Consider the following 19,056-nt stretch of genomic DNA (forward strand, 5'->3'; position numbering starts at 1 on the left):
CAAATAAATATTTTCATGAGTCCAACATCCATCTGTGCAAGAAAGCACACAATCTGACGTAAGAGAAGTCTTCTTTCACCACTATATTGTTTTTAAACAAAGAAAACATTTAGCAAGTATCTTTTATTCTAAATCTTTTAATAGTTTTTGTTAATTGGCCAGCTTCTGACTGAGGACGGTCTGGCCAGTTTGCTATTTGCCTAATAAATGACAATAATCTACAGTTTTTTATTATAAAACTTCAACAGATTCCTGTTTTTTTTCTAATAATATATGATGTAATCAATTTGTATTTTAAAAAACTTTATTCTAAATCTTTAGGAAATATTTCAAAAAGTGTGGTTATTCTGACCATCCGACATGCTAATTCAGCTAAAAAAACAGTGCTTAAAATGACACTAAAATGCAGTATTTAAATCTCATAATTAAATAGAAAATTAGGCAAATAACTGCAAGAAGGTCAATTTTTTTGAGAGAAAAAAAAAGAACCACCCCTTTTACCAGGTTGGCTACGGGCCTGTAATAGGTAAAAGACAAGGATCAGGAGCATGTCCCAAACACATGGCCTAATACTCACTTGCAGTATCATAATGCTAATAACAAACTATATATATATATATATATATATATATATATATATATATATATATATATATATATATATATATATATATATATATATATATATACACAATATGTTTTTACAGTAGTCATTGTGTACGTAAACTCTATAAAGGAAAGAAAATATCCTTTAGTAAATGGCCAGATTACTGTAATCCTGTTCACTTGCGAGTACTAATGCCGTGTTTATGCTCCTGATATAATCTGTCATGCGTGCTCACCCATATGTACACTAATAAAAGTCTCAAAATCTCTTTCATAAATCAGCCTGATCTCAGTGTATTTTAGGTCTGTATATGGACAAACATTTTTGCATAGCTTGCTAGGCTTTTAGACCTATCGAGTTAGGTAAAGGTAGGTGCCACAGGATGAAAAAAAACTCCCTTTCTCTCCCTCTCTCTTTTGGGAGAGAGAGCGCGAACGAGCATAGCTGTGTCGCAATGTCTCCACAGGCAGAATTGCTAGGAAATGCGAATGGGAAATGAACGAATACGACGCCAACGACTGCAATAAACGACAAACCCATACGTAAGAACACATTTTATTTACTGCTTTCTCGGAACACACTGGTTAAATATTAATGCATATGCGCGCGCGTGTATCGTATGGTTCATGACCATGACAGCTACTTACGCAGTAAACTCCTTGGACATCTTTCACGAAGCCATAACGCTCAGATAAAAATGCTTTAATGGAAAAGTAAATGTGGTTACTGTTTATTTTCGGGCCGCTGTGTTGCGGAAACCGTACGTTTCTCTCGAGGACGTAGGCTATTCGGTCATTTAGACAAGATGGGAAACGACTGCAGCATGTCTGTTAGCGCAACCGTGCATGACAGTAGGTTTATCCATACTAAAGGATCATACTCAATAATACTGAAGATACATCGAATTCAGTGTTGTGCTTGAAAGACCTCTACGCACAAATGCTGGACGTGTCTGCACCCTGTCAGGTAATCTATAGTGTGTGATTCCTGTGGTGTATTTGAAAAACCTGTTTTAACTAAGTAAAAATGGGTTAAACAACTGCATAATGTATCGTTTTGAATGACTTTTGATTAAAAACTATATATATATATATATATATATATATATATATATATATATATATATATATATATATATATATATATATATATATATATATATATATATATTCTATCTTCATTTTCACTCTTTGCCAAAAACAAATGGCCTATCTTGTTTAGAAATTGCAAGTACAGTAAACCCCAAGTGTTGTGATTGGCAAACTTTCCACCATATCTGTGTCCTTCTTCACAGCATGTGTAATGTTTTTTTGATGCTTGAGATAGTTAGCTCACTAATAGATAAAGAATTTGATGAACCAACCTAACCACAATAGTCTTGTCAGTCTCTTAAAAGATTAGTTCACCCCAAAATTTTAATTTGTTATTAATTACATGTTATTCCAATCTCCCGAGAGCTTCGGCCATCTTCTTCAGAACACAGATTAAGGTATTTTTAGATGAAATCTCAGAGCTTCCTCATTCTCCATAATACGGCTGGGCAATTTGGCCTAAAATCTAAATCTTGATTAATTGAACATTTTAACTCGATTACAATTAATGAACAATTATTTTATATATTTATTTGTTTTTACTTGATTTTAAAATAATTTAAGTAAACACTATACTATCTATATGATTATTTATTGAACACCAACAATGAACAACTGAAATTAAAACACACATTGTCTAAAACGCGATTCTCCTCGCCACCCTCCCTTGTCACCGCTACCAAACTGACCAATCACAAAGCTTGCGCAACCTAAGCTGACGTGGATGACATAGTAAAATAAAGTTATTTTCACACAGTTTCAAATTTTATGGTTCACTTTTCTGGACTTTGAACATCTCTGGACCATTGCTGTCTATGGGGAATGAGTTCTCAGATTTTATCATAAATACCTTAGTTTGTGTTATGAAAATAAATGAAGGTCTCATGGGATTGCAATGACATGAAAATAATTATTAAAGAATTTTCATTTTTGGGTGAACTAACCATTTAACACTGCAATCGCTAGTGCTTTTTAAAATGTTACTTAAATTATTTGTGCACTGCTATAATTAAATGATATTTTAAAATCGCGTAGTGGAAATAATTTAAAAGATAGTCTATTAAGAAATTAGACAATTTAAATCATTGTTCATTTCAGTCAATTTGTTATACATAAACATAATCCCTGTTTTTCTAATAGTTTGACATTTTGTAATGAATGCACAGTTTATGGAGGTGCAGGGACTGAACAACATTGGATCTTATTTATCATCTTACTGACGCTACTTCAGACTTGTTTCCAACTGAAATAGAACAGAGAGGGTGGTTTTATTTTAGCCCGCCTCTTCACCATCTCTCACTCACAGCAAACTAACATTTGGACGGCAGCCGCTAAGAATATTCAGCCCAAGCCATCGAACGTCATCAGAGACGGAATGCGATTTCATGTAAACAAATTTCTTTATGCTGTCATTAAAGATAACCAAAACAAACTATTTCGCCCTTGTGGCTTAATTTATTAATTGTGGATTTATTCATTATTTGTTAACCACGAAAACAGTATTGTGTGGTAAAATGAAAAGGAAAATAAAGACTAGGGTAATATTAAAGCTTAGCATTTCAGATAAACCATGAATGTTGTAATATTTAAACAGTTACTTTGCCAAATATGAATCATGTAGTTTTTATTTATTGTACAATAATCTCTTAAAGGATTATTGCACCTAAAAATTTTAATTACCTCATTATTTACTCTCCCTCAGTTGGTTTTAAACCATTAAGAGTTTGTTTCTTCTGTTGAACACAAAAGAAGATATTCTGAAGAATGCTGGATGCTCATCAACTACCATAGTACCAAAAAAAATGGGTCACAGCAACCAGCATTTTTAAAAATATCTTCTATTGTGTTCAACAGAAAAAAAAGAACCTCAAATAGGTTTTGAATAGTGAAGGGTGAGTAAATAATGTCAGAATACTTTTTTTTAATGTGAATTTTTATTTTAATATTTCGAAATCAAATACATTTGTTCATGCATTTAATGACCCCTTTAAATACAGGGTTTAATAACCTGAAGTAGACTTCTGCCAGTATTGAATTTTCTTATTGTGATTAATTGCTGAAGCTTTTATTACGATATATGTTCTCTCCCTCATTAGCATAGACAGCCCTGAATGAGAAGCAGCCGTCGGCCATTAGAGTTTTTACACTGTACCTGCCGAAGATAATGTCAACAACTAAGAGGCATTATAAACATTGAGTTTTAGATGCACAAATGAACACCGTTGTCTCCATAAACTGTCTTTTTCTGAAACACTTTTGACATTTTCAGTTTTTCATAGAATAATGTTTTGAATTTGCTGCTATGCTTATGCACAGGCAATTTTAGCCCCGCCCCTTTTTAAAAGAGGGCTGGAAGCACAATCTCATTTAAATTTAAAGCGACAGACACCAAACTGCACAATTTGGATCCTAGCCTTATGCTGCGTTCACATCAGACGCGGAAGAAGTGTCAAGCGCGAGCGATTTAAAGTTGAAGTCAGAATTATTAAGCCCCCTTTGAACTTGTTTTTCTTTTTTTAAATATTTCCTAAGTGATGTTTAACGATAATATTTTTTCTTGTGGAGAAAGTCTTATTTGGTTTATTTCGGCTAGAATAAAAGCATTTTTTAATTTTTTAAAACCCATTTTAAGGTCAAAATTTCTAGCCCCGCCAAGCTATATATTTTTTTAGATATTCTACAGAACAAACCATCGTTATACAACAACTTGCCTAATTACCCTAACCTGCCTAGTTAGCCTAATTAACCTAGTTAAGCCTTTAAATGTCACTTTAAGCTGTATAGAAGTCTCTTGAAAAATATCTAGTAAAGTATTATTTATTGTCATCATGGCAAAGATAAGATAAATCAGTTATTAGAAATGAGTTATTAAAACTATTATGTTTAGAAATGTGGAAATGTGTCTTTGCATTGACTTAACATGTAAATCACTCACGCTTGATACTTCTTGAATGAAGCAGTGCAAGTTGAGCGTTTTGCGCGATTGACGTGCTTAACGCATGAATCGTTCGAGTTGGAAAATCTAAACTTCAGCGGACATTCGCGCTGTGTCAACCAATCAAGAGCTTGCTCTTGTAGGGGAGTGATTATGACATAGCGCCTGTTGTTGGTGTCCTCGGGGGAAATCCTCCTGTCAACACCGGACAACAGTTCATCAAACTGGTCTCAGCTCAGTCGGAAGCACTGCTGAAAGCTTCCATCATCCAGGTATAGTTTCTGGAGGAGTTTATGAGCTCACAAAGCTGGGTGCACCTCAGAATGGATCTAGTGCACTCAGGCACGGCTCCACACTAATCGACGCTGTTTTTCAGTCTTCAATAAAATCCATGTTAGCCATTTAACTTTGAAGCTAGATTCACCGGGCAGACAGAAGCCCTGCCCATGACGCTAATCCGCGTCTGTTGTGAAGTGAATTTGACACGCAAATGAAGCGAGTAAACTCAAAATGTTCACGCGTCTATTTATGCTTGATTTATCTGCGCGTACCGCATCTGGTGTGAACACAGCAATAAAAGGTGCTGTATTTAAGTTGTTGACTTTTCTAAAGCATAAAAATACCATAATGTGTGTGCAGATGTTTAGAAAGCATGCTAAGTGAACATTCTTGTTTATCTGAAAAACAATGCTGAAGTCAGATATTCTGCTTTGAAAATGTGTGTTGCGTGCCGGAACGTCTGTCTTTGTTTTGGTCGATTAACCCGCCCAGTGCCAGTTTAGCCAATTATATTTCAGCACCCCGGGTTGCCTTGATGACAAACAGTAGGCTGTTTCATTCATTCAGTTATGTAGGCTTTCAAAGGATGTGTCTGTGACCGAAATGCGACCTTTGGTGGACAGTAGCAAACTCCGATATGAGACACAGATTCAGAGTTCCATGTGAGGTGGTTATTAATTAGTAAATATTATAAATATTACAAACACAAACATTAGGTGAGCAGGTTACAGTAACCCCGTGTACTAACAACACGCTACGTGACTGGATACACATTGATAAACAATTTGGCTGTTTGAACCAGATGGAACAGGACAGAAATTTAAATACAGCCATTTAGAAGCACAGAATAGTGCAGTTACTGGCGTGAATTGGTAAGGTTTATAATCTAATTAATACATATTAAACCTCTTTAGCATTGTTAAATGTAGATGCTGAATCACTGATATGTGTTGGTTAGCACTGAGTCACAGTTCTAAAGTTTAATTTCAAACGGTTTATTTTCTAAGTCTGAGGTGATGTATTAAACAATTTGTGCGAAGTGACATTGGTGCCCCAGTGGTTACACACACACGCACACGCAAACACACAGAGTGAGATTCTACAATGAAACTGAACCCAGAATCTCTGAGCAACTTTATACTTGCATGGTGTAACTTCATCACACCGTTAGGTATACTGTGTAAAGTCTTTGAATTGTCACTATTGTTTTTTCAGCTGTAAAGCGTTTACACAGACAGTAAATATACAGACGCAGCACATATGCATTGAGAAAGGTCACATTTTCCCATTCATTATGTTTGGGATAGAGCAATTTCAAATGTAAAATGGACATACATTTTAGGACCAGTAATTTATTTACAAAAATATTACTTTGGCTTGTTGTTGATATGACATTTTTGTACTATTAAAAGGGAGACCAAATGGGAGATTAAAGTTTATAGGTTGGCCCCAATAGCCCAGTGGTTAGTGAGTTGACACATGGCACTGCAGAGTTCACAGTGACCACAGTTTGATTCCTGGTTCTATGAAAAAAAGAGACATTTTATTGGATCCACAGACTTTGAATAGTAACCTTAGTAGTAATAGTAATAGTAATAGTCTTATGTGCTTTACTTAACCCTCTGGTAGACTTTGGTCATTGTAAAATGAAAAATTTATATTAGAAATTTATATTAAAAGGTGCAGTATGAAAGTTTGACACCCAGTGGTTGAACAAGGTATTGCACGCCTGGTTCAAAACAGATTGATGACATCAACAGCCTGACTATCAAGCCTAAAGACTGATTTAGTCGTGTTCTAAACAAAAGCAACGGCACACAAAAGAAGGAATATTTTCCATATTAAAAGGGGTTTTTGTTCCAACCAACACCTGAAATTTATATTTTAGAAACGGTTTCTGTTTTTTTGCAGCTGAACAACAGAAAACTGACAGTGATCACCTAAGGTATACGTCATGTGCTTTATTCAGTGTTAAATACTGTGAGTTTGAATGCTATTTTACATAACATCCATTGCCATACTATTGAAAGCAGCAGCAGACAGTTCACCTCAGATCTTGCAAATAAAATAAACGTTTGAAATTGAACTTTAGATTTGTGACTAGCCAGCACATATCAATGATTTAGCATGTACATTTAATGATGTTAAAAAGATTTAATATGTATTAATTAGATTATAAACCTTACCATTTCATTGGCGTGCAGTAAGTGCTCTATTCTGTGCTTCTGCATTGCTGTATTTAAATTTCTGTTTGTTTCATCTGGTGCAAACAGCCAAATTGCTTATCACTGCAAATTTCTTCACGTAGCATGTTGTTGATGCACATCGTTACAGTGTAACCTGATCGCCTGATCTAAGTTCCTAATATTTATATTATTTGCTAATTAATAACCACCTCATGTGGAACTCATAAACATTCTCATTTCAGAGTCTGCTACTGTATAACTGTCTAAATTGCTAATGGGTGAGTTAAATGATCAAAACAAAGACAGACGTTCCCGCACGCAACAGACATTTTTTCAAAGCAGAATATCTGATTTCAGCATTGTTTTTCAGATAAACAAGAATGTTCACTTAGCATGTTGTTTAAATATCTGGCCACACATTATGGTATTTTCATGCTTTAGAAGAGTCAAAAACTTACATACAGCACCTTTAATTTTAATTACAGAATCATTGTAATGATCTAAAACTCATTTACTTTGTTGGCATTTGGTATGCAAACACACAACAAATTATGCTAAATAGCATGCTAAAAAACAGTCACACTTGTGGTCTTCATGGTCAAAAATAACTGCCATAGGAAATGAATTGAAAATGAGCAAAAATATGAACATTTAGATAATTGTTTTGTTTGCACAATCAACAAATCTACCATGATGCTGAAAAAAATTGCACAGAAGTGAAGAGGTGACACTCTTTAGTGTGAAATACACACACACACTCACACACAGCATCATACAAAATGTTAAAGCTTTTGTTTAATCACTTTATAGCAATACATACAGTTTTTACTGTAATCATACTACAAAAATTAACTCTTCAAATCACCTTTTCAAACAATAAATATCTCAAACTTGTCTTAAAAAGATTGTCTAAATGTATATTCAAATCCACAATTCCTTAGTAATACCTAAACAACTAAGAAATTCACAAGAAGGTTTGTATAGATAGTAATACTAGAACCTAGTGGTTACACCATCATTTTTTTTTTTTACAACCAGATGGTGCTAATATGCCTTTTATTTTTGAATGGTCTCTATTTTATAATAGTATCTGGATGCAGCCTTTATGATGCAAGCTGAAATTGCATCACTCAGCGATGCAATGTCAGACACAATGCACTCAATGGAGTGAGTGACATCACTGTGAGGGGTGGGGTTAGGTGAGCGCATTAAAAAGCATTGGAAGCAGCTCAGATTGCACTGCACCAGGTCTGCATCCAGACCCCTCTCCTATTTTACCCGAAAATACTGCAATAATTGAAAAATATTTCAAATAAAAAAATGACAAAAAATCCATTGTTTTCAATGGGGTAAATTAGATGTTAATTACTGCATAAATATTAATTATTACCACAAATCGCTCTCATAATTCCAAATAATATAGAAAAAATATTATTGAATAAATATAAAAAAAAAGAGTACTTTACAGGCAATTGTCCCTTTTTGACCGCGAAGACCACAAGTGTGTTCCCCAAATAAGGAATACCAAAGGGTTGATTGATTTTAATAGTCCTATGCTGTAATGAGAGAAAAAAGAAACACCATAGAAGTGTTTGGTATTTAGTCAGGTGTAACAAATGTGTGCATGCATTTATAAGTGTGGTTTCATTTGCATTGGAGGGTATCTTATGACTAGACGGGAATTAGAAATGAGACATTCCTTGGGAGTTGAATTGTTTATGTTGAATGGCTACTCTACATGTTTTTCTGTCATTTTAAGCCAAATCAAACCCAAATAATTCATACAACGTCTCTGAACTGTTGGGATTCTTGGGAAGGCTGTAATACCTAGTTAATTCTGTCCTTAGTCACACACACTTACATGGTAAAATGGTTAAGGTTAAATGGGACACAGCTCTGATCTCATTGCCTACAAATGGACCTCTGTCTGCGTCTGGAAACATTCACGGAAATGTACGGAAATGTCTGACTGTATGGAATCTGAAGGTGCAAGACAGGAAACGAGGGAGGCAAGCGAGAGTGACAGACTCTCTTTCAACTGGAAACTTTCTAGATGCAGCCATGCGGAATGTAACACTTTTTTTAGCGATCCAGTTGGTTTACTTATTTCTTAATGTATTTAACATCTTTGTATTGCTCTCACAAAATGTATTAGCTATTAAAATATTTATAGTTAGGTAAATGTGCTAACTCAAAGCTTTTAGCATACAACAACAACAAAAATGAATACAGAAATCAAATGTTAAGATTGTGATCTTTAAAACCTACATGATTTTCGAAATATTTGTTTTCGGGTACTTTTCGTTTACTTATTTACTCCCTATTTACTCCCTATTTACTTCCCTTATTTACTTCTTTTACATCATTTACTCCCTCCACTTGTTCCAAATATGCATTGGCAAGTATAAAATTCTGACGGCAAGATAACCTTGGATAAAAATAGATTACTGCTCTAAAATACAGTATGTTCTTTTTAGATGTCTGGGTAAAAAACAAAACTTTTTTCCTCTTTGAACACAATATATTTTATTTTAAGAAACATTTACAGGGTGTCTGCGGGGTCTTGAAAAGTATTAAAAGTTGTTAAATTAATTATGAGAAAATTAAGGCCCTTAAAAGTTATTAAAAAGTCTTAATCGTGTTGTCCAAAGTGTTTGACTCCAAAAAAGCATAAATATATTTATTTTCCTCCTAATATTAACAATGGCAAGCTCGATCCACGTGATTGGTTCAGGCCAGGGCACGTCCAGCCAAGCTCCTCCGTCTGGGTGTTGTCACGTAATTTGCAACAAATGTGGGAAGTTGATGTGACGCTCTCCAAATGTAGCGAAACCATAGAGCAAAACAGACGGTAAAATGGGAAAATGTAATGTAAATTGCATACTCCTGGTTGGAGAAAGACGAGTTGAAATAGTGGCTGAATCCTGTCGCTGAAAACAACTGCCTAATTTATTTTCAAGCTTTGTTTCTTCTGAGCTTCTTCTGAGTGTTGTTGCATGGTTGTGCTCCATTTATTTATTTTACTTCAACTGTTTATTAAGTTAAAGGTCTGATACTGATTAGAATTAGAAATGGCGATGAGGTCTTAAAATATACTGATATTCTAAAAAGTCTTAAAAAGGTATTGTAATTACCTTAAGGAATACTGCATATACCCTGAATTTAAATATTTTGGAACAGTAAATATTTCAGGCTATCATTGACTTCTGCTGTCTTTATTTGTTTCAAAAAGTGAAGTTTATTTATAAACTAATTTCAAGGGGATCACATGCTTATGATTGATTGCGGCTGGTCCTGTATTATCCAATTTTCGATTTACCAATCAGACAATTCCTAAGCCACTATAAATATCCTAAGTTCCATATAACAGCCATCTTCGTTTTGAATAATCCCCCCTTCCACTCCTACTCCTCCTCTTTTCCTAGATGGGTGGCACGGTGGCCCAGTTGTTAGCACCGTTGCCTCACAGCAAGTACGTCACTGGTTCTAGTCTTTACCAAGCCAGCTGACATTTCTGTGAGGAGTTTATACATTTTCCCCATGCTCACGTGGGTTTCCCCCAGGTTCCCTGGTTTCCTCCCACTGTCCAAAAACATGCAACTTAAGTTAATTGACTAATCCAAATCTGCATCATAGACATACACCCAGTAAGTAGTTATTTATTAAGAGAAATCACTATCTGTTCACTAGCTACTACAGCAGGGGAGTTCTCGAGATCTACCTGAGCTCAAACTCCCCTCTCGCCTTGCAAACGGGAGGGAGTCCCGGGCTCAAGGATCTTATGAGTTTAGGGCTCTCTCCCGGGACAGCATGCCAAACAAGCTTTGTAGTCTATCATCAGCTAAGTGTGAACTCTTGAAAATAGATTTCTTTTACAATTTAAAACTAAATATTTGGCGATGTACCTTAGGAACGATATAGCAGAAAATTTTGGCGGATTTAAAACCTTGACTTTTCCTTGAAAATAACTTGAAAATCGTCCCATCCCTAGTTCCAAACCTGTTTGAATTTCTTTCTTCTGTTGAACAAAAAGTAAAAGGGGTGATGGGGAGAGGGTGGTATATTCATAGTATTTTCTTAATATGGATGTCAGTGGTTACTTTTTTCCCAAATTTCATTCGAATATCTTGTTTTGTGCTCAACAGAAGAAATTCATATAAGCATGAGTGTGAGTAAATGGTCATGGAACTATCACGTAAGGTTCATAAAATGTATAGCATGTCTTGTCCTCAGAATGTATTTTCGCTTTTGTTATTTTTAAATAAACACAGTTTTATGTATGGCTTTCTAACATAATGAACTTAATGTTGCTTTTGGTCATGTGGTTGCTTCGTAGTCTGTGTATTACCAAAGTCCCTTTCAGACAAGTAATTTCACTCTGCAGTCATCTTTGAAACGCCTCTCAGGCAGTGTGCTTGGGCGTTCTGTCTGAATGGGGAAACATCAAGTTCTCCAAAACTGTTTGCCAAGCTTATGATACATTACATATTTACACATTACAACAACTGTCTCATAAGTTTAGTTTCTAAACGTTCAAATCAAACAAAATCAGGATTTTTTCAGTTTGTCCGAATACGCATGCACACTCGAAGGGAACGAGATCACAACACCTACCTCATTTATAGCCGTTCTACACATTATCATCTTCTGAATAATGCTTCATCTGATAGCGCTGGTTTTCAGAAGTAGTTCACACCTTGGTCTTTATGGCGAATATCCTCCAGAAATGACAGCGACTCTTTGTTTACAAGCTTGTGGGCATTTGAGTAGTTGGTGTGATGTGCGTTTGACAGGATGGACTGTACCTCGCATTTGTTTCATACAGAAAAAAAAATTTATACTTGTGTATAAAGTCCAGACTGATGCATGTAATGTTTCAAAAATGTTTAGCCCCTTAGATGTAATTAAAATATTGTAATATATAATAACGTAATATAAACTATAAACTATCACAGCACAATATCAAAGATTAAGTGATTGTTAGTCTTGAGCAAATACACACTTTACAACAAATATTTTCTTTATACAACCTGATGTAAATAATTAGAGTGTAAAGTTTAAGTTGACTCATTCAGTTTAAGTTTGTAACATGGGGAGTGACAGAGACAACTGAGTTTTGGATCCACATGCAGGTTTATTCGGCAGTCAGTCAAGCAATGGTCAACACGGGTGCAAACAGATGTATAAAGGCAAATCCAGAATCGTAGTCACTGTAACAGGCGAGAAAGCGGAAGGCAGGCAGCAGACAGGGATAACTGTCTTTGACAATCCTCAGGTGGTGCGAGTGTAATCAGTCAGAATGAGGAAGCATGTGTGTGTGAGTGAAGAGCATGTATGAAAATGTAGTGCAGAAATGGCGGATTTGTAGTCCATAAGGATTGTGAGTGAGATCCAGTGATCTTTGAAGTTACGATCGCTAGTGATCGTGACAAAGTTAAGCTTAATACAATCAAATTTTGAGTTACCTCATTGAAGGGAGGGGGGTTGTGTAAATGTATATTTCTGTGACATTAAAATAAAACATTTTTTGAGTTTGTCTTAAGAATATCCATTTATATGTCACTGTTCTCCTAAACAAGATTTTTGTAAATTAACTGCAAATAAGTATCTTACAGTAAAATAATCTAATAGAATAAAAGATTTGAGCTTTCAAATAGTACCATATATAGGAGTATTGGCCTCTACATGCTACGATTGAAGAGAAACATTCATAATATTATGATAAGTTTATGATTTTTATAAATATTTGATGAAAGGAACTTGTTTAATTTCAATTAATTCATATGAGAGTGTATCTCTCATATGCTTTATCAATCAATAATAACAACTAATTAGTCTTCAATCGTGTGTGAATTTAATTTAATGCTTTTTTAATTTGCTTCTTTCTGCAGGAGAAGAAATAAGAAGAAACAGACGAGCATATGATTTCAACTAACAGCCACAACCATAGGCAATTTTGCTGTACAGCAGATTGTCAGTATGGTGCTTCTACTCCAGCTCTTTTTTCTACTGCCTCTAAGTCATGTCTGTGGAAACTTTCATTCTCCTCTTACCACCCATTCAAATCACAAACAGACTCATGTGATTGTCAGAAAAACCGATCATGCACTGGCTGCCAGTGCAGGATTAGAAGTTTCCAGACCTTTTCTCCAAGGCTTCTATGGGAAAAGTTTCATTACATCAAGTAGGGTTTCAAATCAAAGGACTGAAAAAAATCCTGAGGACTCATTGTCAGCAAAAATACCACATAGTAGCATTAATGGGTCTAAAGGTCAGATTTTTATATCACCCAAAAACCGAGTCAAAAGAGGCCCTAAGCAAAATGCCACACTACCACAAGAGGAAAAAGAAAAAGAGACTAAAGATGTGATGAAATCAACAGACTACACAGTTACTGATGTCAAAAAGAAGGACTTGTCAACAGTGGTATCAGATGATGTGACAATAGCTGATAAAATACCGTTTGTTGGGTCAACACCAGAGACTCTAACAACTCCCAGTAAAACTATCCAGTATAGACCAGAAGGTCAGACTGCACATGGTGTGCTTGATAGTTTGACCACAGCACCTACTAATCCAACATTCAACACTTCACTCCAGACCAACCTTTCTGCAACTGTAGCACATAATGAAAAGGTTACATCTACTACCAATAGGATGATCCAACTGGATGCCAACAGGACTCTATCGGAAAAAGGTAAAGATTATGTATTGCTGATTGTCCTAAATAGTCTCACCTTAATGATATCTCCTAAAGTTCTATTGTATTACTTGATTGAAAAAATGAACGTCATGCCATTTCTCATATTCTCTTTTTGCATTTTTTTTAATCAGATAGGCCGGGGACAACCATTCCAACTGTTGAAGCCACCTCTCTTAGCACACGTACAACTAATCTACAACTAGAGGCTCCATTACCAGGAGTGGACGTCATTAGTTTCAACTATTCACAACCAAAAAATACTTTACAGTTAACAAGTACAGCAAAAATCAGCACAGACCAGTCAAGTAAGCCAGGAACTAAAGGAACAGTGGCTGATATAAAGAACACTAGAGGTTTGTTTGTTTATTTGTCAGGTTTTTCAACACCAGGAATTACATTTTAATGTAGTATTTAGAGCTAATCATTGTATGTCCTTATTGGTTATATAATATTGTATGTAGTTATATGTTTGGCCATAGTTTGTATTTTCTACAGTTACCTCAATATTAAGTCCTCTTTTGATTTCCACAGGTAAACCCACTTTTCAAAGGACTACCTCCCCTCAACAAATTGGACATGGACATTTTGTATTTGAAAATGACAGACGGTTTACAGACAGAGACCAGTCAATATCTGTGGGAACAGTTCCATCTTTGAAGTCAAACCCTGCCTCTCCTACCCGTGCCCAACCCAACGATCCCTGTGGTACTGGAGTGGGTCCCTGTGTTTCTTACAAAGATGAAGACGAAGCGAAAAAATATAAAACAACAAATGGCAGCTTTTTAGTGTGGGCAGATTTAAAACGCACATTGTCATTTGCATGGGAACTGCATGTATTTGGTTCTGCTGCCCTCTTCCTTCTACTTACTGCTGGTTCAGTCCTTGGCTTAGTATTAGCTCCCAGCTTAAATTGCCCTCACTCTGGTGAACTAATACTCACCAATAGTCTTTTGCTTTTTGTGGGTGTAATTAGAGCTGGCCACTTTTTGCTTGACCCATATGGGACACGGCTCCTCTTGCCACCTCCTGTAATAATAGCTTTATACACGCTACCATTACCACTGTTAATTTTGGCACAAGCTGCATTAGTGATATTGGTACTAAAAGAAGCAGGAGTAACTTGGCTACCACCAGCATTTCAGCGGCCCCCTCTATTAGGAGTGTTAGCTGTTTTACAATGCACTCTTTTACTGGCAGCAGACTTACTTTCCCCTGCGCTTTCACCTGCTGTTCCTGTTGTCCTGCAGAGTCTCACGCTGATAGCAGGTCTGGCCTTGTGTTTTGGCTATCTTTTCTTGGCATTGCCAAGGCTTTCTCGTTCCCGTGAAGCACGAGGAGGAAATAAGGGAACAGGCGAAGGAAAGGTGCAGGTTTTGGCACGGGTACTGGTAGTGTGCGCTCTCCTCGGGATATTGTGTTGTCTGTTGCACATTTATGCCTGCCTGTGGCTGTATGGACTATTAGGAGACTGGAGGCGCTTTCGTTGGGGATGGTGGCTTTGTCAGTTCTGGGTACGACTGCTAGAGCTTGCCTGGGCTTTTTGTCTACTTTTGGTATCTTCCTGGGTCTTCTGGAGACCAAATGGGGGCCACATATGTGGCGCACCAAGACAGGAAGGAGTGGCCCCAGAGAGCTTGCCCTCACCCACTCAATCATCTAACTCTTCCAGCAGACATACATGCTGGGCAAAGATTGTGCAGAGCCTTAAGGTAAGGCAACAAAGAAAATCAGAAAGCAATGGGATTGGAGGTTCCAACAGTGGTACAATGACTGGAGAGCTGCCCAATAACTGGGCTGGACAGGAACGATCAGGAGCGGACATTAGCAAGAGCCTCATACGAAATCGCGACCCACTCAAAGACAGCAATCACGGACGCAATCTGAAGAGCTTTGCAGGAGGCTCTGCAGGATCACTGCTACGACTGCAGACTCTTGCTCAGACACCTCGGTCTTTAAGCAACAGTCTGGACAGGGACAAGGAGTCAGCCATTTCACTCTGTGATTTTGACCTGCGCCCTCCAACCCCAATTGACCTTACCCGCAGTATTGACGCTGCACTTAATCGCGAGCATCTGTTTATGGGCGAAAGTTTGTTTCACCCATTGCGACCAGTATCGCCTCCTCCATCTCCAGACCTGTGGATGCGACGGAATAGTGACCCCCAAATTACACTGTCATTGAGTAGTGATGAACACACATTGCTCACAGAGTCCTCTGCAGGTCTAGATCGATCCATTCCCAGTGCTGTGCCAAGCCGCCAGGTCACAGCCCCTCCTACACCCACTCATCAAGGCTTCCGTTGGGTCTCTGAGGTACCGGTGCCTTCCTCTTTGTCCTGCCCAGTATCTCTGCATCCTTCCCCAAGCACAAGTCATGCCCTCATTCCAAGTGCGGATAACACAAGGCCGTTTCTAACCCCTGATTTTGAAAGTTCACAATCAAATAGCAGAGGTGGACGCAGTTACTTGAAAGTCACTCGAAATGATGACTCGGCAAGTGTCAGCAGTGACATTATTGACCTTTAAACACGATCATGCTACATTATAGTGGTATTGGTGATGGCACGCAACAGCTACAGATTACAATGCATTACATATGCATATACATTACATACTTAATTATGACTTGCTCAGATGGACCGACTCTAACTGTAGTAATGGTATTTAAAATAAAAAAGGAACACGTTGTTGACTGAATGTGTTCATTCAGGCAATCAACATAGAATCGCTCAAACTATTTATTGATTTCCTTTGAAAAGTCTTGTTTACAGCAATTCACATACAGTAGTATTCTAAGGACAAGGCATTCCAGAGACAGAAATTTGAAGCTTGTTTTGTTTTTACTGTTGTTTTTGTGCAATTGTTTGTTATTTGACCTGTACGGCAAATTAACTTCTAGTTATGTGTTGTTTGTGTTTGTATTGCTTGTGGAGTTCAGTCTCCTGTTGTTATATAATGTTTAGTGGCTTTACCTTTGCAGTAGTGCGTGTTTTAATGTCAATGCCAGTTTATGCAGTGCCTTGTCCCATAGAGCAACCTAAGTGCTACCTTAGCATGCATTGTAAACAGCTGTGTCTGGATTGTGTTTATTTTTCTTTGTAATGCATTTCAATAGAAATTATACTGTATGTTTTGGAACACTTTCTGGACCATGCTTTGAACTTCCAATTTATTCCCGCAGTGCAACTTACCAAACTTTCCTCACAACTGGATCAATGAGGTGGCAACTGTCCAAACAACAATACAAACTTTGTTTGCTAGCGTATTTAGCATGCTCAAATTAAAAAAACTGGAGGCTTAACTGAAAACTATTTTGTCCAATACAGCAGAACTCATGTCCGAGCAATAAACTATAGAAAGCTGTGAGTGTATCTAAAACAGATTATATATATACTATATTTTTCTTTGTAAATAAGGATGTATTCTAATTACATTAAAATGCATTTACTGTGAATGACAATCTTTCCTACTACAAGAACATACTGATCCTTAAAATACACTATATGTATTTTTCCAGGCATATCTGTCTGTGTGATAATACAACAGGAACAAATCCTGAAAAAAATGTTAATGTGTACAGTTTGATTGTGACATGAAAGAGATCTGATTAGTATGCTTTGTACTGTTTTTCTTGTTTAATAGGGCATTTCTGTTTAAAATGGAAGGTATAAGTACTTTAATATTACCTTCATCTTTGTAAATAAAGAAGATGCTATAACTGTTTAAAGTATAAATGGTTTTTGTTTAGGGGCCATGCCACTATGTAGCAATATATGTTTATGTGTGCTGTGCTATACAAAATGTAAATGATTTATTATTATTAATTAATTATGGAAAATTAGACTTGATTGAATGAAATTAAAGGTGCCATAGAGTGTATTTATTCAGTATGTTAAATTATTAAATTATCTACAGTACACTACCTGACAAAAGTCCTGTCGCTTATCCAAGTGTTAGGAACAACAAATAATAACTTGACTTCTAGTTGATGATTTGGTATCAAAGGCCTCTAGATTACGCTTATTTTACCAAAATAAAATATGATTATGCCTTGATTTTTAATGATTTAATTAGGACAGTAAGGTCTGACTTTGCTTAGACAAAAGTCTTGTCACTTAACAGAAATAATGTTCAGTATAGAATATAAAGTCATGGTGCAGTGGAAAATGAAGTAATGTTGTGTATAACTTTTATGAGCTTAGAGGACTGCATCCATACAACTCTGCAATGACCCAAATAACTTATTACTAAAGTCATCTGGAATGGCAAAGAAAGCGTTCTTGCAGGACTCCCAGAGTTCATCAAGATTCTTTGGATTCATCTTCAATACCCCAGACATGCTCAATAATATTCATTTCTGATTACTGGGCTGGCCAATCCAGGAGCACCTTGACTTTCTTTGCTTTCAGGAACTTTGATGTGGAGGCAATATCTTACTGAAGAATGTGCCCTCTCCTGTGGTTTGTAATGTAATGGGCTGCACAAATGTCTTGATACCTCAGGCTGTTGATGTTGCCATCCACTCTGCAGATCTCTCGCACGCCCCATACTGAATGTAACCCCAAACCATGATTTTTCCTTCACCAAACTTGACTGATTTTTGTGAGAAACTTGGGTCCATATGGGTTCCAATAGGTCTTCTGCAGTATTTGTGATGATTGGGATGGAGGTCAACAGATTATTCATTGGAAAAATCTACCTTCTGCCACTTTTTGAAAAGATCAATTAGAAGTCAAGTTATTATTTGTTGCTCTTACAACTGAGATCAACGACAAGACTAGGTATATAGTAGGTATGAAGCTTAGTTAAGTGCAAAAATTCCGCAGCAAAATATTCATTCTTTAGTTGTCCAAAAATGTTTTAACAAAATTTGTAGATTCCTTGATAGTCTTTACAACTGAAGAGGTAGAGAGGTTTTAGTTAAAGAGAGTGAGTAATTGTAATTAAATGAAAGTTTGCTCATTCTGACTTGTGTTTTGGATGAAAAACAGGCTAAATTATAGTTATACTTGCAAAAAGGTACGCTAGAGATGTATTTAGAATTGTATTATATGGTTTTAACTTCTATAAAAACAGGCGGGTTTAAATGTCAACCTCTGAAAAATCATAGTAAGAGCCAAGTGATAAACACATATTCTGCAGTCTAGATGTTTTTGTTGCCTTAAATTTCACAATATACATGTTAAACTGACAAAGGACAGTTATACAGAACTTAAGCCTGTTTGGGGTCACTGAATAAATTTAGAATCTGTCTTT

General features: G+C 36.4%; 1 protein-coding gene across 2 annotated transcripts; it reads left to right on the forward strand.

The window, feature by feature from the left end:
- Window positions 1-1,012: 1,012 nt before the first annotated feature.
- LOC130233296 (proline-rich transmembrane protein 3) lies at window positions 1,013-17,527 on the forward strand. Of its 2 annotated transcripts, none has more exons than XM_056463254.1 (4): window positions 1,013-1,149; window positions 12,990-13,795; window positions 13,933-14,154; window positions 14,333-17,527. In XM_056463254.1, the coding sequence occupies exons 2-4, from the start codon at window positions 13,078-13,080 to the stop codon at window positions 16,324-16,326; spliced, it is 2,934 nt and encodes a 977-aa protein (XP_056319229.1). In that variant the 5' UTR covers window positions 1,013-1,149; window positions 12,990-13,077; the 3' UTR covers window positions 16,327-17,527. The 2 variants fall into 2 exon arrangements, with proteins under 2 accessions (XP_056319229.1, XP_056319230.1); XM_056463255.1 differs by lacking the exon at window positions 1,013-1,149 and adding an exon at window positions 1,163-1,573.
- The last annotated feature ends 1,529 nt before the right edge of the window (window positions 17,528-19,056 follow it).

This window comes from Danio aesculapii, chromosome 8 (assembly GCF_903798145.1).
Source record: "Danio aesculapii chromosome 8, fDanAes4.1, whole genome shotgun sequence".
NCBI classification, from domain to species: domain Eukaryota; kingdom Metazoa; phylum Chordata; class Actinopteri; order Cypriniformes; family Danionidae; genus Danio; species Danio aesculapii.

Coding starts and splice junctions, on each gene's coding strand:
- LOC130233296 (XM_056463254.1), top strand. CDS start 13,078: ATGGTGCTTCTACTCCAGCTCTTTTTTCTACTGCCTCTAAGTCATGTC. Junction 13,796..13,932: donor CAGGACTCTATCGGAAAAAG/GTAAAGATTATG, acceptor TTTTTTAATCAG/ATAGGCCGGGGACAACCATT. Junction 14,155..14,332: donor TGATATAAAGAACACTAGAG/GTTTGTTTGTTT, acceptor TGATTTCCACAG/GTAAACCCACTTTTCAAAGG.